This window comes from Chanos chanos, chromosome 9, assembly GCF_902362185.1.
Source record: "Chanos chanos chromosome 9, fChaCha1.1, whole genome shotgun sequence".
In the NCBI taxonomy this organism is placed as follows: domain Eukaryota; kingdom Metazoa; phylum Chordata; class Actinopteri; order Gonorynchiformes; family Chanidae; genus Chanos; species Chanos chanos.
The window spans coordinates 10,678,457-10,704,957 of NC_044503.1; the positions used below are offsets into that span (position 1 = coordinate 10,678,457).

A 26,501-nucleotide genomic window follows, 5' to 3' on the forward strand; every position below is an offset into this window, starting at 1 on the left:
TAAAGGATGCTTCCCCCGAGTCCGCTGCACGTGAAACACTCAATCACCGATCAATTCAAAGGACTGTGTTTTTCTATGACCTCAGCAGGCTGAGAAAATGTTCTGAGCTCCATTATGAACCAGCGTCTGGTGCTTCACAGGTTTCCCCAGACTGCTGATCTTATACATTTTTGATTGAACCCTCCCAAAAAAAAAAAAAAAAAAAGGTCAACGTTTAGCATGGTTGAATCAAGCCTGTCAGTGGCTGGTGGGAACAAAAATGTCCACTGTCTGCTCTCCAGACCTGTCTGACTGAGGGATGTTGTTTGGCCCGACAAGCAAGTTACTTCCCGAAAACCCCCAGCAAAAAACCACGCCATGTGAGCAGCTGACTCATTTTGCTTGGATTTTTGCTTCCTTAAAGAAAGGTAGTCTGAAAGTAAACCCTCCTCATCCAATCTCAACAGCCAAGTAACATGGAAAATCTTCCAAGTGTTTCACAATCACAGGAAAATGCCGATATAAACCATCATTGAAGGCCAAAGTCAGTGAGAAAAAGATTCTAAGAAAAAAAAACAAACACTGTTTGGTTGAAATCATAACTTCTGTATACGTAGCAGATTTAGAGGAGCACCAAGTGTAAAATGCTTAGCCTTACACATCAGATATTCAGATTGTTACAGCATGTCCCAAGGACTAAAGGTCGACTCCAGGGTTAACACTGGGAATCAGTGTTGCTGTTTCATGGTTCATACCTTCTTACACAAAGAAAGGAAACTTCACATAACACCCCCCTCCCCAATTCATATATAGCACAGAGTGAGGAAATGTTACTTATTGATCACTCAGAAACATTGAGACATTACTAGATTTCATGACTTAAAAAAAGCCCTGATGATCCAATGCTAATATTCTCAGAAGATGAGAGAGAAAACCACCCTGTTGACCAACACTGCAAGTGCTGTCTGGTGGGAGCTTGTCAAAGAACTCATGTAAGGTTCAGGACTGGAGGACAATTAGAGGACAGCTGACTGAAATTCCTGTTTGAAACAAACAGAAGCGATCAACTGAATGTAGTTATGCTACGCTGTGTGTAGACACTGATATTGATAAAACGAGCCCACCTGCTTTGCACCTGAGAAGCAGAAAACTGTACAAAGTTTTTCTTCTCCTGAAGTTTGGCCATGAAGGTCTCAATAATCCCCTTCTGGTTCTGGAAGGCCTCCTCCAGGAACTGGTACCTGCATAGAGAGAGGGAGAGAGAGAGAGAGTGAGAAAGAGAGAGAAGCCTCCACATAAGAGACTGGAGCACCTCTAATTTTCGAATGCCCAGATTCACACGTTAACAGCGAGGGCTAAAAAGCGTACACACTACAAAAACTGGCTTGTGTGTTACCGAACACTACACAGCTAGTATTAACCTGACCTCATTCCAAATAAAGTCAATTAGAAAATAATGATTATGAGGGTGACTCTGATGTCTCTCTATTGTAAGGTGCTTTGCAGAGAAGACCCCAAAAAAAAAAAAACCCAAACCCCCCCCCCCCCCCCCCCCCCACACACAAACACAAACAAACAAAAACACACACGGACCTGTGTTCTTTGTGCTCCAATAGCTGGCAGTCACGGCAGGTCAGAGTGTCACAGGTCTCACAGAAGAGCTTCAGAGCCTCCTGCTTATGCACAGGACAGAACACTGGCCTCTGCCCTGACGCTCCCACAGAGTCTGCAAAGGGACACAAACGGGTCAGCGATCCTTTTTTTTTTTGGCTGTTTTAACTCTCCTCTCTTTTTAACCTTGGTTGGCGTGTTTGTTTTTCCTCGAAAAATAAACCTCTCGACGGCCGCGCCGGAACGGCCGCATGCTTGTTGCGCTTCGTGCAGGTGGAACAAATTCGACTTGGGAAAAAAAAAAAAAAAAAAAGGCGGGGGGGGGGGGGGGGGGGGGGGGGGGCGCTCGGTAAGCAAGTTAGCGCTAATGAAAACATGACGGGTTTAGCGACTGGCTCGCTCCAAATTGACTCTGCTTGTTGCCATGGCAACAAAACTGCAATCAGATGTACAGCTGCAAAACTGAGAGACCAACCCTAACCTCAAACATGGAGTAAGGATTGAAAACAGCGCCCATATGGACACACACACACACACTACGATGCCAACATTCCCACATAACGCATGCCAATCTAGCGCTCTTTCTGTTCAAACTCGTGTCATTTCTCAAACGCAACTTTTATCTACAGAAACTCAACACACTGAACAATTCAGCCATTATGCAGCATCATCGCCTGACGCATAAAGTGTGTTTTTAGGGGAAACGGGTTTTAAAGTCAACAGCTACGCGACCACCAACATTACTTTCTGTGTCCACAACCCCTGGGCTTACCAGACGAGACTTCTTCTTTTTTGCGGATTTTATGGTCCTTGGTGAACTTCACCCTTTGATGGGCCTCAATGCAGGTTTTACACAGCCACTCTCCACATTCCACGCAGAAACCTATAGCACTAGCATTGTCTTCACAACTGGTACAAACCTGCAAAAAAACAAAACAAAAATAAAAACAAAAACAGCATAAGAACATTCATGTGTATCAAATGCTAGACTTGTGTTATTAATATTCATGTGAATCAAATGCTAGACTTGTGTTATTAATATCCAAACTAAAATGACTTTATAGATCCAGTTCATTCACCTGTGCAGAGTTTTCAACGGAGGTATTTGAAGCCTCTGTAGTGTCCTTGACAAAGTAATTGTCCACTATGTCTGTCTGTTTGTAATCCTGGTGACATACGGTACAGCGCATGACGTTCACTAGAGTTGGGAGGGAAAAAAAGAGAGAAAGAAAGAAAGAAAGAGGGAGACCAGAGAAGAAACACATGAAGGTTTGACAAGACAAGAAACATCTGGAAACACAGTCCCACACATGGTAGATCCTGAGAGCAGCAGCTCAGAGGAACAACAAGCGAAAGAAAGAAAGATATTTTAATAAGTAAAACTATTATCTTGTTCAGTCTGAGACAGTTCTGTTCCTGACTTCTACTGCTATGGAGCCTATTGTCACATTCCACTGAAATTAAATGTATACAGCAACATTTCATGTGTGTCGCTTAGATACAAGTGATGCTGAAAAGGATTTGCTGATGAGTTCATGATGAATAACTGATTCATGAAAGAAATGAAATAATCACCATTCAGAGGTCTTGCACACTGTAAGACAAACTGCGTAACACATTAACTCAGATGACCTGCTTCATGGTTAACGTATTTAATTTATGCCTGGTGCCTTTTTCTTTCCCTCCAAATCATGGTGTCCTGCTTATGCCATCCTACTTATCAATGAAGGAACCAATCAGTGCTCAAGCTACAATGCAGTGATTACAAGCATGGATTATTCTCAGTTTTAAAAGATATTAAAAATAATGATGCACCCCTCCCCCTCAAACCCCCATTTACCCCTCCCCCTCTTCACCCTAACCACTCACAAAACTAATCTCTCTGACAGCCCATCAATTCACTTCCCCCACCACATAACGGGCTGCAGCAGGAACCAGTCCAATCTGGTTTGAGCTGGTCTGCACCGGCTCTAACTGCACTCAGCCAGTTTTTCTAAGCCCCAGCTGTAAAAGTCTGATAATGATTGGCCTGTGGGTTCAGCTGGAGAGGGATGGTGGAGTGAACTAAGCCGTTTTTAATCTGAGTGCAGTGCCACTGCAGCTCTGTGTTCTCTCTGTGCTAAAGCGAGTCAGGCCACCCTGACAATGCCTACTCACTGCAAATCAGTACTGTCTCAACTAACCCAGCCCCCCAAAAAACCCCAAACCTCTGCCATAGATTACAGTTTATTACAAGTTAACTGCAAACTGTGTTAACTGTTAACTGTGTTGCCAAGAAAAAAGTATGGGCTACACCTAACTGGCCCCATTTAACAATGTGATGTTTGGTCCATTAAACAATGTACTGACTGGCTGTTTGCTTGGAAAAAAACAGCACATATCAACACAGAAAATGTTTAAATACGTCAATTTTCCCATTTCAATCCCTTGCTGTTTCAGCTGGAAGAGATTTTGCATATTTTTTTTTCTAATTAGAATACGTTCTTCGGTTTCAAAGCAAAGAATCCATCACCCCACTGTAAGATACTGACTTATCTGACTTGACCAATCGGATTTGAATACTGGACATGGTGTAGACGGAGAGGACTACTCCTGCTTGATTAAGCCAGGATTTTTGTGCAACACCCTTATCTAAGTCATTTACCATAAAACAATTCATTTCATCATGCTTTATGAGTAACTGCTTCAACCTCTCTGGAAACTGCATTTCAGCTGAGATCATAGAAAAATTACTGCGGTGATAAGAGACCATTTTCAACTGAATCACATGATAAGTGTGTTATACTGTCATGCAAAAGACACAATTTCTGTTCGAAACAAACTAAAACATTCTGTCTCGAGCCACGTCTACAAGCGTATAAAGGCATCTCAGAATCAAATCAAAGCTTTGTACCACCATTTCACTGTACCCTCAAAAAAAACAAAACAAAACAAAACCAAAAAAACGCTCCCCTGCTCTCTTACTGTAGGGACCGATGGGACGTGAAATGCTATTACAGTTGGCTGGGCCTTTAATCTCATCCAATGGAAAGTACTTCAACATAACACTCCTACTGCTAAAACAATCCACTGGAAGGCCATAAAGTAAACCTCCAAAAATTACCAAGGCAAATTACAACGACACTAAAAAGCACTACTGATAGTGATGGAGAACACCACTAACTAGAAAGCATGGTTTATAGCATTAATGTGTTTTTTTGAACACTATATTGTAGGAATGAAAACCCTCCACACTGATGCGGAACAATCGTTTTGCTTTTAATGTCTAGACTGGATGAGTGCGATTAATTAGCTGTGAGGGAAATCATAAAAGTGATGCTGTGCAACACTTGAACAAAGTGTCAAGTCTCTGAATGGCCCTTTTGCTGCTCTAAGGTGTGAATGAAGGTTGAGCTTGTGTGATGAGTTCATCTGAACCAATGGTGAACCAATGGTGGGACACTTAAGCAAGCCTCTCATCCAATATCCTACATATTCATATTTCAATGCTTGGAAATTCACTGGCAATTGGTGCAAAAAGATCTTAACGGGCTGTTCACTAAATGCATTAAAACGCCGGAGAGAGAGAGAGAGACTGATATGCAAGCAGCAAAATTCAAAAATTGGGAAGTGGTTAAAGCCTTCAGTGGAGTAAAGAGCCACTTTACAGCTGAAGATCCACATTTGCCATGATGGGGCAAACATAAAGTGAAAAATCAATATGTCCCCAAGTTAACCAGACAGGCAGTGTGACAGCTGCCAGTGTATTAAATCTGAAAGTGCCTTTATAAAAATGTCACTTCCACTTAGGATAATGTCAAATTCCCAAAGATCCATAGAAAACTCAATCTCGGTACCAATAAACAACCCCTAGTCCAATTAATGTCCACAATCTTCTAAATAGGACAAGGAATAATTTGGGCCTTTTAAATCTTTTATGAATACCATATGTTTTAGTACATAAATAAATGAACAACTTTTGAACTAGGATGGTAACACAATCATGCCATTATACAGCATTTTAAATGCTAAGGTATCTTCTTCCATGCGAGTATTACTGAGAGGTACATATCAAAACACACAGCTGGAGCAAAGCAGTGAAGAATGACAACATCATCTGTCTTTCCATAAATGGCCTGGTAAAAATGTTGCATCGCTGCTAACCCAGAAACATTTGCTTTGCGAAAGGTCTCTAACTGAGTTTAGGACACGCTGCATGTCAGCGACCAATGAAATTACTTCATAAAAAAAAATCCTAATTTGGATGATACTTTACTCATAACCCACGACAACACTCAGAAATCATGAGTGAAGGGCCCAGGCTCTTTAAGTTCCATGTAATGTGAAATGGGAGTGGAAACTACAGCATCATTAGCAGTACAGAAAGAGAGGTGATCTACCTACTATCACATAACCTAAAGGAACACTTTTACCAGAGAGGACATACGTTAAGCAAGTAACACACCTCAATCCAGAACAGGCTGTCATACCTTAAGATTATGGCTCTCTAAAAATCTTAATTAGCTACTTTTTGTCTTAAGTTAAATAAAATTCAATCAAACCATCCGAACCAGTCTGCATTAGTTTTTATCTGAACGAGGGAACACACTACGTAGGAACACACTTGGAGTGTTCCTCAGAGCTGCTACTGATTGCAAAACATTCACAGTAATGATGATTCAGAGAAGGGAATATAATTCTGAGAGCGGAAGCAAAGAAAGCCCATTCAAAAGAAAAAGGAGAAGAATTCCATCAAAATAACCTCATGGTTTTATCCAATTAATAAGTAGCCATTTGGCTGGCCTGAGTGTTTGAACGGACTGATTTTCACTAAAACAGTTCATAATCGACATGCCTCCAATGACAAATCTGCCTCCTTTTAGGGCTCAGATGTGAAGAAGCATTAATGTCAAAGGAATTCTGATCAGTTAGATCAAGCAATGGCTGATAAACAAGGGTATACATGTCTGTGTCTACGAAACTCTATCCAGTTAATCCAGTTTAAAACTGAACTTTCCCATTTCAACTGTTCCATAGTCTGTGAAATGACACACTATACTCTACCATACAGAGACAGATTCAGACCCATGGCAGAAGATAATCAGATGTTTTGATTAAGAAAGCATAAAAATGCCTCACCAAAAGGCAGCACATTGCAAAAGAGCGTTGGCGTGAAAAATGACAATATTTTGGCCCTGTCAACTCAGCCTCTCGCTGGGGTAAATGTAAGCAAAACTCTTGAACAATTATGAAAGCAATTGGAAAGAACTGTTGACTACCATCCTTGTTTGCTCTGAACGGGATCTTTCAGCTCATACACGGCTGGTCTAAAAACTGGTCATTCATAGGCTCGGAGTGTTAGACACAGATGCAAAGAACCACTGTGGGTGTCCTTCTCTGGGCGCAAATATTTTCACCTAAACCATCGATATATCTAAACCAATACTGAGTTTAACTGATACTACTGAGGTGACCTGAACATAGGTCCTACGTTAGAGCTCGGCGACTCAACGTTTAGACTGCCTTATTATTTATTTTGTGAGACACGCATATCTGATCAGCCAAATGTCATCGCATCAATGGTCTCGTCATTAAGAATCTATCCTCAAATTAAGCGTCCTCACCAGCAGCGTTAGTTGTGTAAGCACTGGTCCCAAGCATAACAAGTATTGATTTGATGACATTCTGAAACGTCACAGGGCACCAGTGTAAGAATGATATTAGAGACACGTATATTTAACACATTTCATTAAGAGAGATACTATCTACAACTGATTAGGCACACAAGTAAGGAGTTTTGAGGCAAACTAGCAGGACGAATGTTACGACTGGTGGTGTTATGCTAATGTGCTCACAGATTTAGCGCACGGTAAACTAGCTTGTATTGCTAGCATGGATATCTTGTTAGCTAATAAACTAACATTAGCTTAGCAAAGCTATCCTACTTACAGTGTTTATCCTTGACAGAGCTAAGAATGACTGGCTCGGGTGAATATAAAAAAAACCCTGACTAGGTGGTTATATCCATTACACTCAACTTAGCCAACAACCTTGTCATTTTGGGGTGTTGAGTAGATAAACTGCTTCTACCTTGAAAAACAAGGGTGTCTACGTGTAGTAGAATACGTTTAGCGTTATCTCAGTTGACTAATGTAGCTTTCTGGTTACTTCTCGAGTATTCCTCAAACACTTACCGATATGTGTGTCTTGACCATGCGGCCCAGGGACCTGTACGGTGATTTGCCGCTCTGGTTGTGGAATGCATTTCAAACAAAATGAATGCAGACAAGGTAATAGTTTAGGTTCACAGTCGCGATTTTGAAGACTTTGTTTACACACAGCGCACGTATCCAAAAGGTTTAATGGGGCGGCAGGAGCAGATGCTGAAGTTAGTGGAGGCGGTGACATTTCGGTAGCGAGAGCAGGAGAAGTCCCCGTAGCGTTGTCACCAGAACTCGGCGGCTCTGTGGCCTCGACATTGGTGTTTCCATTTGGACTACCACTACTAACGTTAGCACTCCCATCTCCTCCACTAGCGGACACACAGCCGTCGCCTCCTCCGCTGGTACTGGCTGTCGGTACCTGGTGGACATTTTCTTGAGACTGTCCGTCACTCTTCTCTTTAGCTTCTGGTTCTATCACGATAACAGCACTCGGATCTTTCGGTGGTGAGTCTACAGTAGGTTCCCCCTGAGGTACTTCGTCCATGCTAACAGACCCCTCCGTATCTCCCTCGCCTTTGTTGTCCGCCATCTTCCTTCCTCTTTGAACCGCCTGACGTCCAACGTACTGACAAAATTCTGTAGGTCTGATGTCATTACGCAATCATGGCCGTCGGCCATGGAGCACTAGGCAGAATGGCCTTGTTACGGGCAAGCGATGAATTAGGTAGATACTTAATTAACCAAAATAGAATTTCTGCATTGATAAGTTATCCCATGGTTTCAACTGAAAACAAATGTGTTGTACTGTAATTATAAAGAATAAAGAATTTAGATACGAAAGAAAATTAATTAAATTACCACTAATTGATACATCGACTAATAGAAATCAATGCAGAGATAATCAATTAAGGCAAATAAAACAAATCACGAATAAAATCAAAGTTACGACAGACAGTTTGTTAATCTCTAATCCACTTTTTTCCATTTCGACTTCACGTATTGTACTAACTTTCGATCAAGTTCCAGAGGGCGATGAGTATTTATTAACAAGGGTTATAAACTGGTTAATAAATGGTTTGAGAATAAAAAGACAAATGATTAAATAATATACAACTGAGGAACTAATGGGGGAAAATGTACAAAATTATTCGACAGTACGTTAAACACAGAAAAGAATCGAATCATATGTTTGCAAAAGAGATATGAAAAGATTTATGAGACACCATAATGAATTGCGGCCAGTGCCGTCAGCCAGTAATAAAATACATTTCCTTGATCAAATGAATCGTTAAGAAAAGTAAATATCAATATATATCTTTGCTTTCATCTATGGATTTCTTTTTGTAATTTCTATATTTCTGAATATTTTTCCATAGTTATTTTTCCACTCTTGCATTTATGTATTCATTAATGTACTGTTTTCTCTGTTTCTCTTCATTTTAAAATTGTTTATGTATATAACTATGACCTTTTGGCGCTGTTTTGAATGTCTGATTGAAAGAGGTCTTTCATAAAGTATAAATGTTCTGCCTCCTGTGTAACTCTGCATTGTGTCAAGTCTAGCATTGACTCCGCTGTCCAGAGGTTTGTCTGCCTTAATGTTTCAGTCTGCATATACAAAAAACATATCCAGCATCCAGCTCACATATTCAAAAATGCATGATCTTGCATATAAATTTGGCACAGGGACGTAAACATGTAAGAGGGAAAGACGGGGGTGGGTTGGGGTGGGGGTGGGGGGCATTATATACGCCATTCTATGGAGGATATTATTCATACCCTTATGTGACTACAATAAAGGCAAATCACAGAGTCTTATCGAAATAAAAAGGAGTATTTTATTGAAATAAAAAACACTACAAGCTTGGGACATTGAGATGCACCACATTTTGAGAAAATTAGTTAAAATACCACATTTGCAAACTTACAAAAAAGAAAGAAAGAAAAAAAGAAACAGCTAAAGTAGAAAAGAAAATCATGAAAATGAATATTTGTCCATCAACATAGACGTTTGCTGGCACAGAAACATTGTGTCTGTTTCAGCTCTGAAAGCTACAGTCCTTGCTCAGTCTTCACTCTTCAGTGGAGGAAAGTAGAGACACATTCCACTACCTAGCTCGTGTTCTAAGGTCCATCGTCAGATGCATCCTTTTAGCTCTTTCAGTATGTCTAAATGTCCAGTGCTGCAGATCCCCAGACTCCGTGTTTGTTCGTGCCTCTAGAAATCCTGTCTAATATTCTCTTTATTCTCATCTCCCTGCTGCTGCTTCAGCTGTGCCACTTCGTTCTCCAGCTGCACAATGGCACGCTCAATCTCGTAATTCTTACTCACCAGGGACACCCAACTGGAAAAAAACCAAACAAACAAACGATTAAGTACAGGATCAGGGCCAAACTGCAAACAATGCCCGGTCAGAGAAATCAATCGAGATGTACAAATTTGCAGAACTCACTTGGACTCGAGCTCTCTGAGTTTGCCTCCACCTGCCAACTGATCGTTCTTCCGTTGCCAGTTTAGGTCTTGAATCTGCTTTCTGTATAAAAAAAAAATAAAATAAAATATTTTTCCAATGGGTTTTAGAAAATTGGAGGAGATCAAACATTTTTCCATTTTAAATACCAGTTTCCATTACATTACAAAGTTGCAAGTGTAAAACTGTTCTGGGTACTGACCTTTTCAGAGCAAGGTTATTTAAAGCAGACACACAAGCCCCTTTCACACATGCACTGCAACCTCAAAATAATCTAGACTCTGACCGGAGTGGCTGTATGTGTGAACGCAAATGTCTGAATCAGTCAGATCGTATCCTAAACGGATTTTATTGTACTAGCCCCCTAGTGCAAAGTCCGTTGTGTGTTCGATTGAGTCCATGTGCGAATAGAGCGGACTACAGTCCGTGGAATGCACAGCGAGAAAGTGGGCGTGTTGATGACGTTTCTAACATGCGACTGGCGCGAAACCGGAAGAATATAAACATCCGCGTGAAGAGGAAGGCTGTGTCCGAAATGGCATACTACATACTACTCGCATACTAATTATGACGTAAAAGTAGTATGTAGTATGCAGTACGTGAAAAATACAAAGTTTGCAGTACACTACAGTTACCCGGATGATGTACTACTCTGGCGAAAATTTCTAGTATACATCCCGAGCTCACTTCGCTGCCTACTGCATCCCATGATGCAACGTGGTAACCTCTAACTTTCTGAAAATTTTCAAAAAACATGGCGGACGGCGACAATGGCAATGTAGTGTAGTGCACTACACGAAACGTCTCATAATTGTACCATACTGCATACTAGCGTGTGGAGTAGTGTGCAGTACGCAGTGTATACTAGGCTAGTATGTAGTATGCAGTACGCTAGTATGCCATTTCGGACACAGCCATTGTGTACTTACAGGGTATCTTATACGAGGACGATTTTCGCAGCGTACTTTTTGCGTCATGTCCTGCCTCCTCTATCCAGGCGCCACCCCTTCCCTAAACCAAACGGAGTAGTGATGGGAAGTTCGGATCTTTTTACTGACTCATATCTTTGAATCTCGTTCAGTAAAATGAATGAATCTTTTTTCTAATCATTCGTTCATTTCACTCACTGGAACTAGTGTGGCACTATAGCTGTCATCTGAGTGATCACAGAAAGACAGTTCTCAAACACTAAGAGCAACATGATTTGTTTCACTTGGTACAGTATAATACACAAGTTCACTTTTGTTAAGCTCTTTAGCAACCTTTTGAACCATAGCCTACTGAGTTATTCAGCTGAAATGACTGATTACTTAATTTGCCCGTACGAGAGCACTGTGCCTATCAATAAAAAAAACTATCATTCTGCGATAGCTATTCACTTTAGCCTACCTGGTCACTTAGGACCCATAGTGTATGAACTTGTTCCAACGGAAAGACAAATTAAACATCCATTCAATAGCTACATAGCTAGCGTTAGCTATCCAGCTAACGTTAGATAGCTCTCCTGGCCAGTAATAATAGCATTGGTCATGTTACTGCTGTTACCACGTGACTATGAACAAACGACCCAAAGACCCATAGTTATGAGTCGTGAACGAATCACTCCTTCCTACACTGAGCCTGCGCAGCGGTTATGTGACGAGTGAATGAGAGGCTCAGGACCCGAAGATCCGTGGTTATGAATCATGAACGAATCACTCCTTCCTACACTGAGCCTGCACAGTGGTTTTGTGACGAGTGAATGAGAGGCTCAGGACCCAAAGACGCGTGGTTATGAATCATGAACGAATCACTCCTTCCTACACTGAGCCTGCACAGCGGTTTTGTGACGAGTGAATGAGAGGCTCAGGACCCGAAGACGCGTGGTTATGAATCATGAACGAGTCACTCCTTCCTACACTGAGCCTGCCCAGCAGCCATGTGATAAGTGAACGAGAGACTCAGGACCTAAAGACTCGTAGTCATGAGTCGTGAACGAATCACTCCTTCCTACACTGAGCCTGCCCAGCAGCCATGTGATAAGTGAACGAGAGACTCAGGACCTAAAGACTTGTAGTCATGAGTCGTGAATGAATCAGTCGTTCTTACACTGAGCCTGCACAACAGCCATGTGATAAGTGAACGAGAGACTCAGGACCTAAAGACTCGTAGTCATGAGTCGTGAATGAATCGGCCATTCTTACACTGAGCCTGTGCAGCAGTTATGTGATAAGTGAATGGAAGACACAGTCTTGAAAGACCCGCTCATGAATGAAGCATGTGCGGCCCAGGGAAAAAATGAAAGAATCACTCACTTAGATGACTTGTTACTCATGCAAAAGATTAGTTCAAAATGAACGAATCATTCATGAACAACACATCATAAAAACGGAGTATTTCAAGTAAGTGAGAACGCATAAGACACAGACAATCTCCTGTTGCGTGCTACATGTGTGAAAGGGCAACTTCAGACATAATGCGAACCTGATTCTGTGGACACAGTCCGTAGTGCATATGACGGCTACAAAAACGGCTACACACACGCACGCACGCACACACACATTTTAAATCTGTGCTATAAGTTCATTTATTTTACTCTCAAAGTCACACATGTAAATACAAATATGTTTTTTTTGTTTTAATCATAGTTATTACAGATCATGTTCTCTCTCCCAGAGGAGCAGCTAAATGGAACTGTTTACTCACCTATACTTCTGTAGTTCTTTCTGAGCGGACTCGATCATGAAGGCCAAATTACTGTCAGATAACATACATTTACAAATTAAGCCCAACTGATAAGAACATCCCACACAACACTGCATCTGTTTTGATCATAACAGTTGTATTCGTTAAGTAAGGATTTAATATTCACGAACAAGAAAAAAACTGGCAAAGAGAACTGAACGGTTACTCACTCATTGTAAACCTTCCATGCATTTGTTCCATACTCAGCCATGAGCTCCAGGTTCTCAATGCGAACAGCCTGGTGTTCCAGTTGGGCCATGGAGTTATTCACACTATCCTGCCAAGCGGTGATGTCGTTTTTCTGCCCAGATGAGGGTGCTGGTAGCTCATATCTGCACGAGTGATGAAAACAAATAGTAAAACCGCAAAGTATGAAAAACTATAAACAAAGCTGGTTCCTATTTCTTGTGCAGTACATGTCTATATACATGTCAGATGTGAAAAGTGTTCCATCATATGATCTAAACTACTTAAGATAAATGATTACTTATGTATAACTAGTACGTTGCCCCTACGTTCACGATGAAAACTCCAGCGATTTAAAACCACTACGACGACTTTACCTTTTCATGCTAAGAAGCTCCATTGGTTGTCGAGCAGCAAGTCTCTCAAACTCATTTCGCATGATCTCTGTCTGATGAGAGCAAATGACATATTTATGCTTACACTGACGTAGCATCACTCACAGGCTTCATGTGCGGTCGAGTAAAGTTCTACAAGTAACTTTACAGTTGAAAAACATATTAAAACGCTTACTTCGAAAGCCGAGAAATCAGGCGTTGGCAGGTAACTCAGGTAATTTTTTGTAGGTCTGTATCTCCGTGTCTCTTCCTCAACCAGAGCTGCAGCCTTGAGAAAACAGAACAAGTAATCAAGCGGATAAAGGCCCACTTGCAGTTTTTCTGAGCTCGCTTAGCAAAGTAGCTAAATGTGACGATATGAACAGAAATTGACAGGTGAGTCCAAACTGCAGTCGGGACTGAAGCCTCTGAAGTATATAATAACCTAAACAAAGACTCTCAAATTCTACACTACCATTAACTTAGTTTGTTGTGACAGCGATTCGTGTAAGCTGATTTAATGCGACTAGCCAAGCTAGTTTGCTAATAACGTAAAGCGATTCGGGTCAATCTGTAAACAAAGTTTACGTTGACTTATCAGAGACGTAAATTCAAATTGATTTTACTTACTGCTTCTCTAACACCAGCAGCATCATAACCTTGGTCAAAGTATGGGAGAGCATCAACAAAGACCTCTCCTGCTACAGATGATGTTCCAGCCATGTCTTTTCTCACTACAGAAACGGCATGCGAACTGAAACAGGAAATGGACTTTTCTATTTTTCCGTAAATAAATGACCTGGCGCCCCCTGTTGTTGCGGAGCAGAAAGGGGGGGGGGGGATTCGTGTATTTTTACATCTATTCAAAATACCGTAAAACATTTAAATAACCAGTTCTGGTGTTCACCTGTCCAGGGTGTTTCCCTGCCTTTCGCCCTATGAGCGCTGGGATAGGCTCCAGCACCCCCCGCGACCCTAATCAGGATAAGCGGCTTAGATAATGAGTGAGTGAGTGAGTGAGTGAGTGAGTGAGTGAGTGAGTGAGTGAGTGAGTGAGTTCTGATGTTTCAAAACATTTCACACACTGCAGAAAAAACTATCCATTTCATTTTCACTGTTGAACGTCGGGGTGTACTCCATTCTGTATACAATTTTTTTGTTTTCTTCATTACATAAGTTAAGTCTCTGTGATTGCACACACACACTGTGAACAGCGAGCAGTGAATTTGTCTCTGCATTTAACCCATCCAACACACCAGTAGTGAACACACAGCAGACGCAGGAGCAGAGGGCAGCATTCCTCTGCACCCGGGGAATTCAAACTGCACCAATTAGGCCTGATCACAGTGCTGTGACACTGAGAACTATGTGCGCTTGTTCCCAGTAAGCGATTTGTAGGGGGATGCCATCCCCCTTGCTAGCAAAATGACCAAAATGCAACCCCCTTGTTGACCTGCCACCCCCCTATACACTCTATATAGTTGTGTCAGTGACCAATGGGCCATCTCCTGTTAACAAAATAACAAATCACCTACTGCATGTTCCTGACATAAATCATCTGAACGTTAACAACTTTAGGCTATATAACAGTTATCAACAGACATAGGAACATTTACTATACACTGCATTCATTCACAGCAGCCCTGCCTTCACCCTTGAATCACAGTGAAAGTAGTTTGGTAATGTTTGGTTACGTATCCCAGGTCCGCAGTGTCTGTCTAAGCTTGTATCCGGTAGAGATTTCTATGCTCAACACACACAGCACAAGAACTAGATATCTGTCTCTTTTCTCGTGTCATTCCTACATTGTCAGATGATTCTGTAACAATTTGTCTAAAATATGCAGTCAGTTTGACACATACTTTGTCTTACTGAGATATTTCTGCTTTCCCTGAGGCATCAGTGACAAAACTAGAAGCAGACTCATGTGACACCAAATCCCCCTGATTTCTCCCCCGACGTTCAGAAGTCGAAGAACACAGATAAAAATACACAGTACCAGTATAATATTTTATTGAAAGTCTATGATGCATTAGATTAGTTTTACCCTTTGGGTACATAATCCTGTCTGTCATACAGTCATTCAAACTCATTCATTTCAAATAAGTATTGTCCATATGCCCAACCCCCCTATGATGTGTCTGGCACCTTTTATTGATACATACATATGTATTATGTAGTTATACATATACATGTACAGGATCAATGATGCACAGACAACCTGTATATAAAATATACATAGAAAACTACAAAGGATTTTATTTCATTGGTTTTTCCTTTTTGTAAGGTGTGTAAACAGATCTTCATGTGTTTCTTAAAAATTGTTTTTTTTGTTTTAAAACAACTTTCAATAAATTAGAATGTAAAACATTTTAACAGAAACGCTGGATACAGCCTCACAAAAAAAAAAAAAACTTGTTATAAAGATACAATAAGTCCATTTAGGTTTAGATCCCCCATCAGTTTCTTTTTTTTTTTTCCTATTCGGTGGTGTTAAATAAAATGAAAATATATCACATACACACACTCACACACACACACACACACACACTCATGCACAATCGCGCCCGCAAACACACACACAATCAATTTGCATTGTCACGTCCCTGTTTTGGCAGCCACTGTTTCATTGACTTTTCTTTTTTTTTTGTTTTATCCCAGGTGAAGTGAGAGGTTTTTTAGGGTATAGTGTTCCTCTCGAAAAAAAAAAAAACATGTTCTCCTCCTTCAGTCTCCTCACATCACATCAGCACGTTTGTCCCGGACTTTGTTCCGTAGTTTCGTCCGAGCTTTGAACGCAGCAGAGTTGAAGAGATGCTGCGGAGGAGAAGGGAGAGAGAGAGAAGAGGTTAGATTCAACGAGCCAACCTACACACAGTACGTAAAAACACAACACACAACGTTAACGACACCTCTGAGATAAAACAAACCACCACTGAACCTTCACACAGTATGTAAAAACACAACAGACCCACCTCTGAGATAAAACAAACCACCACTGAACCTTCACACAGTATGTAAAAACACAACAGACCCACCTCTGAGATAAAACAAACCACCACTGAACCTTCACACAGTATGTAAAAACACAACAGACCCACCTCTGAGATAAAACAAACCACCACTGAACCTTCACACAGTATGTAAAAACACAACAGACCCACCTCTGAGATAAAACAAACCACCACTGAACCTTCACACAGTATGTAAAAACACAACAGACCCACCTCTGAGATAAAACAAACCACCACTGAACCTTCACACAGAGGTACACTTCATTAACGCATTCTCTACAATACTCCATATATGAACACACACACACGTGCGCACGCACACACACACACACGCGTGCGCACGCAACACACACACACACGCGTGCGCACGCAACACACACACATGCACGCGTGCGCACGCACACACACACACACACAGGTGTAGTCGCAGAGTTTGCGCGTACCCTCTCTGTGCGGGAGATTCTGCTGGCTTTAACGGACGCGTCTAGAATCAGGGGAGGTCCCAGCTCAAAGATGTCCCTCAGCAGTGGATTGAACTACAGCACACACACAGAACAAACCCACACAAGTCATATCAAACACTGCCAAATTAAACACCCATCAAACATTAAACACCACCACCCGACAAAACTTCATTTCCAACAGACACGACAGAAGTCATACTACACGCTGTCAAAAAACACATTTGTGAATCAGACTAAATCCAAAATAATATTAGAACACATGATTCAAACAGCTAATCATTTTTTGATGCATCAGTATTTGACTTAGACTTTACACTGGCTTATTAACTGTTCCTCCTAAACAGGTTTGCAGTGAATCACTGAGGACTGGTCTAGACTCGGGAAGCACAGGCTTGCGTGAGTCATTGGTAAACAGACAGAGGCAGGCTAGCCGACTTTATCCGCCATGACAGCAGCGTGTATGTACTGCTGCATGCCCCCTCCTCACCTGTAGGTGGTGTCTTACTCCTGACTCCAGCACTTCTTTAAAAGCATCGTAAATTCTTCTGCGCATCCAGCTGTCAATATACACCGCCTCAATTCCAAAACGGATCTTCTCCTCCGAAAAGTCTTCATTCTACAGAAGGAAAGACACAGTAAAAGGGAGAGAATGGAGGAAAATGAGTGATAAAAGTGAATTAAATGAAAAACATGCTACGAAACTGAATTGTAAGAAAGCGGAATTTCACTTTAGGCTTCCGAACTAAAACAAAACCCCGATGAGAAACCTAAAACAGATGCTCGGGTAAGGGTGTCCAAAAATTGGGTCAAGAGGTCAGAGGTCACGGGATGACCCGATTCTGACTTACTTCGATGTACTGCAGTACTTCTCTAAAGATGGAGCGCTGTTTCCTCCGGTCGTTTTTGGCGCGGTGTTTGTTACCGTCGGTGGCCAGCGTCTTCAGGCTGTCGCACAGCGAGTCACAGTCGTCATAATCAAAGTCCTGCACAGCAAATAAAACAAACATTCAACACGTCATAAACAAATAAACAAGTAAATTAAAAAAAAACACGATCTAAAGCTCGAGCGTGTCTTGACTGGACTCACTCGGTCGATGTCTCTGCCCAGTTCGAAGAGCAGAGCGATGGTCTCTCCGACGGCGATCCTGAAGTGCACGTCGTTGCTCTCCAGACAAGCCTGCAGCCTTGGCAAGTGGCTGGAAACAGAGAAATGACAGAAATGTCACAAAAAAGAGAAAGACAAGGAATTAAAAGGAGAAGCGATTAAGAAAAAAAGCAAGAATGAACAAGGGAGACAGAGAGAGAGAGTACAAAAAAAAAGAAAAAAAAAAAAAAAAAACAGAGAGGGGAGTGGTTTGATGAGTTTGTGTCGTGTTTGTTGGCCGTGAATGAGAGAGAGGGCTTGGAGACGCTGAAGAAACGGGAGGTGAATAGTGACCTGTTGAGGACCCCGTCGACGCGGGACGCCGGCCACAGGGTGGCAAGCAGTGCCCAGGCCTGCAGGGCGGCGGTGTGGAGCGCTGGCATGCCCGCCTTCACCGTGGGTAGAGCACCGTTACCGACCGGGTACGCACAAGTGAACACGCTCTCCAGAGCCTTCACCAAGTCCTGACAAAGTAAGATAAACGTCAACTGTAAATCACCACTGCTTCAATCATATGGTATACCGCTATATTTAGAAGACACTGTACTGGCTAATACACGAGCTGAAATCACAGAAATACTCTCATTTTTACTGATCATTCATGGTCAATGTGTGTATCCTATTACAAGCGTTAACAACCATGATGTAGGCGGCTGCGTTTATATTTTTGAAAGAGTTGGTCTCAGTCTTACCCCTGCATCTTCTTCTGTTGAAATATAGCAGCATATACCCAGAGCCCTGGCACACTACGAGGTGAGAAATGTAGAACAGAAGGGAGAGAGGGAGGGAGGGAGAGAGAGAGGGAGAGAGAGGGAGAGAGAGAGAGAGAGAGAGAGAGAGAGAGAGAGAGGCACATTTGTCAATTACATAACACATTACCGAAAAGAAGATGCATAAGTAGGAACTTGGCTGTTTCAGTAATGACTTCAGTGACACTTAAAGAGAGCCAAGCTGTGGGCTGTCACTCACGCTCTGACGAGCAGATAGGCTGGCACTGCTGTCAGTCAAGATGGAGCTGAGGCTATGGCGGAGTAACTGAAATCCCTCCTCCGCTTCTTCTCCTCCTCCCAGCTGCACGCACAACAGAGCACACACAGTAGCAGCTGCCGCCTGCTCCTCCCCACCTCCTACAACGAGAGGAGGGGGGAAAAAAAAAAAGAGAAAGAAAAAGAGAGTTATACTTAAGACCTACAACACAAGTTTAAAGAGGGATTCATTCTTTTCATAAGACGCACGGACATTAAAGGAACGATGAGGTGGTAGGAGGCATGGTCTGGGACAACAGCACATCAGACTGAGGAGTTATTTTTACAGAGAAAACCAGCCGTCGCAATGACCGGGGATAAATGCGTGTCAACACACGCAACTTTTTCTTTTAGATCTGCAGAGAGCTGCAGAACTAACCTCGACAGACAAATATTCAACAGAAAAATCTACAGTTAACCTGCAGTACATCACATGTAGACATAATAAATGTTACATAAGCTTCTGCGTAACTCTGTGTCTATCTTTCTAAGACAGTATTCTTCAGTTCCCAGTATGGATATCTGTATTATTTTACTGTATAAAGAAGCCAGTCACGTCCTGGCTTTCTCCCCCGGGGTCCGAGCCGCCCCACCTTTGCGAAGGATCCTGTCCAGGCAGTCACTGATTGTGAAGCGTCTCTCCAGCAGAAAGTCGTACAGAAGCCTGGAGGAAAAGGCCTGTCGCAGGCTCTCCAGGGCCGCCATACGAGTCTTGGCACTACGAGAAAAAGAAGGGGAAAGCGGTTTTAACACGCGAGTCGTTTGCGGGGAGCTATTTTGCGAACTGTGGCGACGCTTCTCCTGAGAGACTCTTAGTAACTTAAGCGATCTCATCTCCACAGCCACTGAGCGGCAACAGTCCAAACCTCACGTTTCAGACAGTGGAGTCGTCTGATTTGAGTACACGCCAAGAACCTTATACACTCCCAATTTGCGACCAACCAAAATATGATGCGCCTCTTACAGGCTGGTCAAACTGTGTGAGATCGATACGCGTAAGAGAGAATCGGACAGCCGACAGGACACCAGATCTGACTGCGACAGCCATTAAAACTGATTCTCCATCTGAAACACAGGGGGCCTGTGTGTATAAACCGGCACTTCTGACACAGTATAAATATGATCAGTTAGGCCTACCTCTTGTCCATCAGGTTGTCGATGCATTGTTTTAGTTTGTCTTCTGTTTCTTCCTGTGCTGTCTGCTCATCCACCACCTCCCCACCTGTAGCATTGGTACACAGTCAGATAACTGTACTCTGTGTGTGTGTGTGTGTGTGTGTACTTTAGCTTTTCTTATCCTAATTTATCAGTTAAGAGTTCTCTTTGGGACTGTTATGTGAGGCAGAATGCACAATAAGTAGCCAATCCCATACTAAGGTACACTAAAAAAAATAAATAAATAATTATCATGTTATGACACACGTGTGTGTGTTCCCACTGAAAAAAAAATTCCACCAAAACCAAGGTTGCACAGGCGGAGCGTACGGCAGTGGGCGTAATTTAGGTCTGAGTGTTTACCCACCTGTTCCCTCCTCCAGGACAGAAGCACTTTCACTGGCGCTGCTGCAGTGACTGACGATGTCAGAGGCAAAGTCGTCATCGCTCGCTCCTGACTCTCCTCTCACCCCATTCCTCCCTGAGGGAGACAGACACGGTCAGAGAGAGAAAAAGGGAGAGCAGGTGAGTGAGAGAGAGTGTGTGTCTCTGTGTGTGTGAGAGAGAGAGAGTGAGAGTGAGTGAGTGAGAGAGAGAGAGAAGGTACTATACTGAAAAGAAATGGAAAAAATGGCACTGTACTGAATAGAAAGTTAAATAAAGCGAAGACAAGGACGAAAAAAAAAAAAAGATGTGTGTAATTAGAAGATGTGAGTGTAGATGAAAGCGGGTGAGTCTCAGCTGTCTATGTCTATCACACTCTCCCAATGGCCCTGAAGGCCTCTCCTATTACAGAGCCCAGACTATTCTCTCTCCCCTCAGTCACACACACACACACACGCACACACACACGCACGCACGCACTCTCTAGGCCGTGAGCACATACCTACACAGACGGGCAACAGCTCACACTGACACGTACAGAAATGCATGAGAAATGAGAAATGTGTGGTATACATAATAATTGGTGGCCTTGAGGCACTCAGGCGGAGAAGCTCTGGGAAACACAAAAGGGAATACAGCAGCTTTTCAAATTTACACTGTCACACTCTCTGACTGAGGTCACAACCTTGGACAAACCGAATGACCTCCTCCAGCATAAACACAATGGCCTCAAAAACACGCTGTACCAACCGTGTGACCCCTGACAGAGACCCTAGTGACACACACACACACACACACACACAAAAAAGAAAAAATGAAAAACAGCCTGAGCCAGCATTAGTACTGTTGAACCATTCCAACTTCAATAGACTACTGCCATAAACCATTCTCACCACTTAACTGGTTTATGCTGCCTCAAACATTTCAATCAACCCATCACCAGGTCCTACACAAACCTGATTCTAGCACTAACCATCCACCTCATCCAAACCTGCTGCACCAGACTGATTCCTTCCTCATCAACCTATCAAGACAAATCAAACTAATAATCAAAAATAATTAGGTAATATAGTGTCTGGGAAAATCACTGTCAAAGTACTTCACTCCCGCCTAAAAACTTCTATCTTAAAGCTTTTGTGTATCCTGAATCACCATCCATTAACGTGTCATGAATAACGTGACCACAAAATCCCACAGTGGAATTCCAGGGTAGCTCTCCACCCTTCTACACACATCACATGACTGAGCCCCCATGTAGTTTTCCCATCACGTCTGTTGTGCCATTCACAAAGACCCATCTACGTCCATACACAAACAATGACAACGCCTCATCCCTGTAAAGTCCCATCAGTGCCTGGCCACTACCAGGTCTCCTCCCTCTTTCAGCCCAGGCTCAGAGTTCTGATCTAGGGTAAAGTTCAGCCCTGCCCCCCCCCCCAGCCTGGAGATCCAGCGAGACAATAGCCTGAGTCTTTACACTTACTGTATGAGGATCAGGGGATATATATATATAAAAAAAAAGTTCACTGCAAGACGCTATAGTGGGGCCTCAGGTCGCTTCTTTTAAATGTCAGTTGTTCCTCTTTGTTGTATTTTTGTTGTTTTATTCACCCCCCCCCCCCCCCAGGTGTATTCATGTGGTGTTGATACCACTATATACCTATTCTCAAAATACCATACAAACCTCTCCAGTGCTCAATCAGGGCACATCGTGTGAAGGACATATCATATCTATGAGTATCAAACCCTACAAACCATGTGCGTTGATCATGTGAATCATGATGAAGGGTTCTAAAGAAAGGCAAATTTGTTCTGAAGAACTGTAGTCTCTTGGCTGCCCTTTAAAAAGAAGAATGCAACGTTTAATCAAAACCTGGAACTACAGGTTTTAATGAGCTGATTAATGGGTTCGAAGAGCTTTCCCACTCAAAGGTCAACAATGCCGAAAAATGCCTGCACTTTGGTCTGGCACAGTCTGTGAACGAGGTGGAGGAACACCGTGTGACAGGCGTATTAACAAGAAAATGACACCAGACTGGTAAAATTTAAAAAAAAAAAGAAAAAAGAAAAAACAAAAACGGTCAAAAAAGCTGTAGAGTGTGCTGTGTAAACTGTCCCAAATTTTCTCTGTGTTCCACATTTTTAATGAGTGAGAGGAGACAGACTGAGTGGTAACAGACTGACCACACACACACACACACACAGTGACTGTAGAGAGTGAAAGCAAATGCCAGTCTTTAAACTGAGGCTTTTTCTATTTCTCAGTCCGAGCTCACCGATGAGAAATGAAGAAATGAGCCATGCAGACATGCTGAAATGAAAGCAGTGCTGAAACTGGATTGGCACGTAAGGAGACAATAGAGTTTAACCAATGGGAACATGGCATTAACCGTGGATTTGGATTGGTCAGGAAGTCATGAAGCCTGCATGGTTAATATTCTGCTGTTGGAGCGTGTCAGGCATGGAGGCCCATCCGGATGGAAGATCAGAGTTAGTCTGACAAATGTTGGTGGTCAGTATTAATGATCCAAACAGCGGGTCTGACTGGAATGGCAAAGCTGGATCATCCCCTCTACAGACAGAGAGGAACGAAGTGGAACATTAAGAAAAGTTATGATTATGGGCTATGGTCGAAGGTCACGCTACCTTGACGGGATAGAGCAGTCTTGGCAGACAGCTGCAGATGTAGCACCTCTTCTCGAAGAGAGCCTGGACAAGTCGACGATGGAGGAAGAGACCATTAGACGATCCAGAAAACCTTTGTCCCTTTTCTCCTCCTCCACTCAAAAAGTGCCTTTCCCACCACAAAAAAAATGCTCTACCACGCAAGGTGTAGGCCTGCTCCTAAAATATGTAATTACAGTGCATACTACAATGCATGCCACAGAATGGATCCGTGTGTGTTTGGGAGAACGTCTGTACCTTTGTTTGAAATATGTGGTTAATTTATCAGATTTTTTTTAAAAAAAAATTATATTTAAACACTGCGTGTGTTTCTCACACACGTGTACACACCGGCTATAAGTCTAGTAAGTCCACTCGTAATTTATGCAGAGCATTCTACTTTCTGCATAGCTTGCATTTGGGTATGGCTGCGCGGCGCTCATCCCGAGAGTTAGGCCGTGCACATGCAACGGGCGGGACAAACTGGACGCGCACGTGATATACAACGCCCACGTCACTCTAGAACACCCAGCGAACACGGGTTCATTCCACAACCTCTAACGGTGGATTAGAAGTCATGTACTTAATGACATGACACAAAAACTTGAATGAAAATCTTTGTAAGGTGATGCAACAGGTGTATTCGAAGAAAAATATAAAATGTAACGTCAAGTCACACGTGTCAAGCGATCAGAAGCTGAAAATACGCCAAAGTTCCTTATTTTTTTTTGACAGACTGGCTAAAAATATTCTGGAGTGACATATGTTTTACCTTTCATGTTTCAAACCAGATCGGTTACTATCCCCTGCTCTCTTAAAATAACTGACTCTTGGTGTTTCTACACTACTGTTTTGAGTTCAATTAAGCACAAAGCCTGCAATGCCATAGAGATACACAACTGTTATATTTGAGAACGACATTTGGGTTTAACCGCAAGATGTAATACATGAGAAGTTTGAAGAGGGAACCACTGCATGATTCGATCGCCAAAAAGATCTGATAATCTATTTGCATGCCTTACCAGGCAAGACAAGCCGCAAAGCAGCGACATCAGCATGTTTGGTAACTTAGCTAGCGAGAGTACACGTTGAGGAACATATGTCATGGCTGATACATGAAAACACAAATGATAATCGTCATTATTACAAACTATTCAACACTTATTTCAAAAGCTTGCATGCAACCGACAGTTTGGTAATCTTAGGTAATCCAGGGTTAGTCATTTAAAGGAGCGACGTAAAATTTGTCTGATTTGTGTAAAAGACGGGATAAAGAATTTCTTTTAGCTGACTGGGCTGATTATATGGCAGTCCGATCAAATTATACCATATCATAACCTCAATTTCCAGATAACATTTTATTTCGCAGTATTAACCACAGATGGCAGTCTGTCACCTAACCAAACAGTGTTTGAGGAGCTTTCCTGTTGAATGTAAACTCACCCTTGCTTGAACTAACACGTTTCCCTTTTTTACTCCTTGGCATGCTGTAAGTCGGTCAGCGCCAAAGACGGCTCGTCTACAGTCACAGCAGGGTCCAACGATGGCTGCTCAACGCACAGGAACCCTGACGCCTTGACCACAAAAAGCAGCGGACTGCCGCGACCGGCCTTCCTTGGATTTCGAGACTTCCGACCGTGCGACGATCCCAAAACTGTCAAAAGTATTCTCGAAACTCTTAACCTAAAAATCACGTTTCAGCGCCAAGAAAGTCAGCTGTCGACTTTCTGTGTCGAGGAATGTTAAATTTTGCCCTCTTTAAAGGATGTATTATCTATGATTATCACCAGGTAAACGATATCTAATGCCAGGTTGTGATGGTAAATATTTTTCGAAATGTTTAGGACGGAGTATGGTGCACGTTGCTGCAGCAGATTCCACCATCTTCCCCTCAGTAACCGCTCACAGACCCGGCACGCTCCACCTCTTAAAACACACGTTGTGGTTTGGTATGGGTATTGTAGTTATTAGGTGATCCTAGCTCATAAACCTTTGCTCTCTGAGGATGGAATGGTCATACAACTCCCATAATGCCAAGTATCGATCAGCTGTTAAGCGATGTTTGGGTCGTGACGTGGGGCTTGAAAACAAGTTTTGGCGTTGTAGTTTAGCACGTTGAGACCCAAAATAACTGTCGAAATGCATGGACGTTGATAACTTGTAGGAATACGTTGTTTTTCATTCTAGTGGGAGGGGGTTCCGGGACGTCGGGAGTTCCCGAATTCACGTGAGTTACCATCGAGTTGAATTTGGGGCGATGGCATGACAAAAGACGTACGTCATCCCCCACTTTCCGGTAACATCAGTGGCGGGGAGTGCAGAAGACCATATCATCAAGCAAACCTAAATCACAATTTCTGTCTGTCTGGAAATCCTAAAAAAAAAAATTCAGTGTAAACTTTAGCAAGCCCTTCATATATTATTCCCCTAATTTAATTATCTTTGTAATCACATATGAAAACCACTCACAATTAATGAAAAAAACAAGCTATTCAGAAATAGAAATGATTACCGTCCTCATGATTTACCTCATGAACATCATTTTCTTATTTAGGCTCCTTAATAGCTTCTACATGCCTTGCATTGCATGCCTGTGTTACTGCACTGTCAAAAGTGTTAGATGATCAGCCCAGCATTTAAAAACAAAAATAAAAAGACATTTTATATAGTAATGAGTGATTTTTGTTTTCAGATAATTAAGATTTCTCGATCTCTTAAGGTTGCACACACTTTCAAAACATAGCACAATACACTGCATACAATAAACTGGAACTGGAGATACACGAAAGACAGCGGAGACCATCCATTCTTTGATACAATTCAGAAAGGAGCTGCTCTTGTGCAACAAGTTGTGTCATAATGGAGATGATTCTAGAGGATTCTCACCTCTTCTGACTGAGGCAGCTCAACACAAGACTCAAGGATTTTGCATAAATTATTTTATCAAGTGTCTCTATGTTTCCCATAAAAACATCAGACAAAGGTCATGTGTTTTGTATTTCCCTAGAGACTTGTCTCTCTCTCACTATATATATATATATATATATTTAAATAATATGTGATTGTGAGTAGTGAGGAGGACATTCAACTCAACTTATTATGGAGCAGTTTTGATGTGGAGAATAAGATGCCACAGTCATATACCTATATTGACATGAATCCC

At 42.3% G+C, this 26,501-nt stretch overlaps 3 protein-coding genes across 6 annotated transcripts in view; all 3 read right to left on the bottom strand.

Annotated features, from left to right (window-relative positions):
* trim33 (tripartite motif containing 33) overlaps window positions 1-8,349 on the bottom strand; it is an 18,940-nt gene extending 10,591 nt beyond the window's left edge. Inside the window, exons 1-5 of one of the 3 annotated variants that reach the window (XM_030784415.1) lie at window positions 7,764-8,349; window positions 2,670-2,788; window positions 2,363-2,510; window positions 1,573-1,705; window positions 1,104-1,220 (exon numbers count right to left, since the gene is read on the bottom strand). In XM_030784415.1, the coding sequence (XP_030640275.1) occupies window positions 1,104-1,220; window positions 1,573-1,705; window positions 2,363-2,510; window positions 2,670-2,788; window positions 7,764-8,322 (1,076 nt within the window). In that variant the 5' untranslated portion in view covers window positions 8,323-8,349. The remainder of the gene's footprint in view (window positions 1-1,103; window positions 1,221-1,572; window positions 1,706-2,362; window positions 2,511-2,669; window positions 2,789-7,763) is intronic. The other 2 variants (XM_030784414.1, XM_030784413.1) reach the window with 2 other exon arrangements.
* Window positions 8,350-9,548: 1,199 nt separating this feature from the next.
* Window positions 9,549-14,213, bottom strand: bcas2 (BCAS2 pre-mRNA processing factor). The gene is made up of 7 exons (XM_030784604.1): window positions 14,119-14,213; window positions 13,685-13,777; window positions 13,492-13,562; window positions 13,099-13,260; window positions 12,890-12,940; window positions 10,187-10,267; window positions 9,549-10,078 (listed from the first exon to the last, which is right to left on the bottom strand). The coding sequence occupies exons 1-7, from the start codon at window positions 14,209-14,211 to the stop codon at window positions 9,952-9,954; spliced, it is 678 nt and encodes a 225-aa protein (XP_030640464.1). The 5' UTR covers window positions 14,212-14,213; the 3' UTR covers window positions 9,549-9,951.
* A 1,819-nt stretch (window positions 14,214-16,032) lies between these two features.
* Window positions 16,033-25,211, bottom strand: ifrd2 (interferon-related developmental regulator 2). 2 transcript variants are annotated; one of them, XM_030784074.1, is made up of 13 exons: window positions 24,782-25,211; window positions 23,321-23,383; window positions 20,658-20,771; window positions 20,273-20,357; window positions 19,729-19,853; window positions 19,080-19,237; window positions 18,803-18,856; window positions 18,405-18,574; window positions 18,054-18,162; window positions 17,815-17,949; window positions 17,454-17,582; window positions 16,946-17,038; window positions 16,033-16,305 (listed from the first exon to the last, which is right to left on the bottom strand). In XM_030784074.1, the coding sequence occupies exons 1-13, from the start codon at window positions 24,822-24,824 to the stop codon at window positions 16,225-16,227; spliced, it is 1,359 nt and encodes a 452-aa protein (XP_030639934.1). In that variant the 5' UTR covers window positions 24,825-25,211; the 3' UTR covers window positions 16,033-16,224. The 2 variants fall into 2 exon arrangements, with proteins under 2 accessions (XP_030639934.1, XP_030639935.1); XM_030784075.1 differs by lacking the exon at window positions 23,321-23,383.
* Between the last annotated feature and the right edge of the window lie 1,290 nt (window positions 25,212-26,501).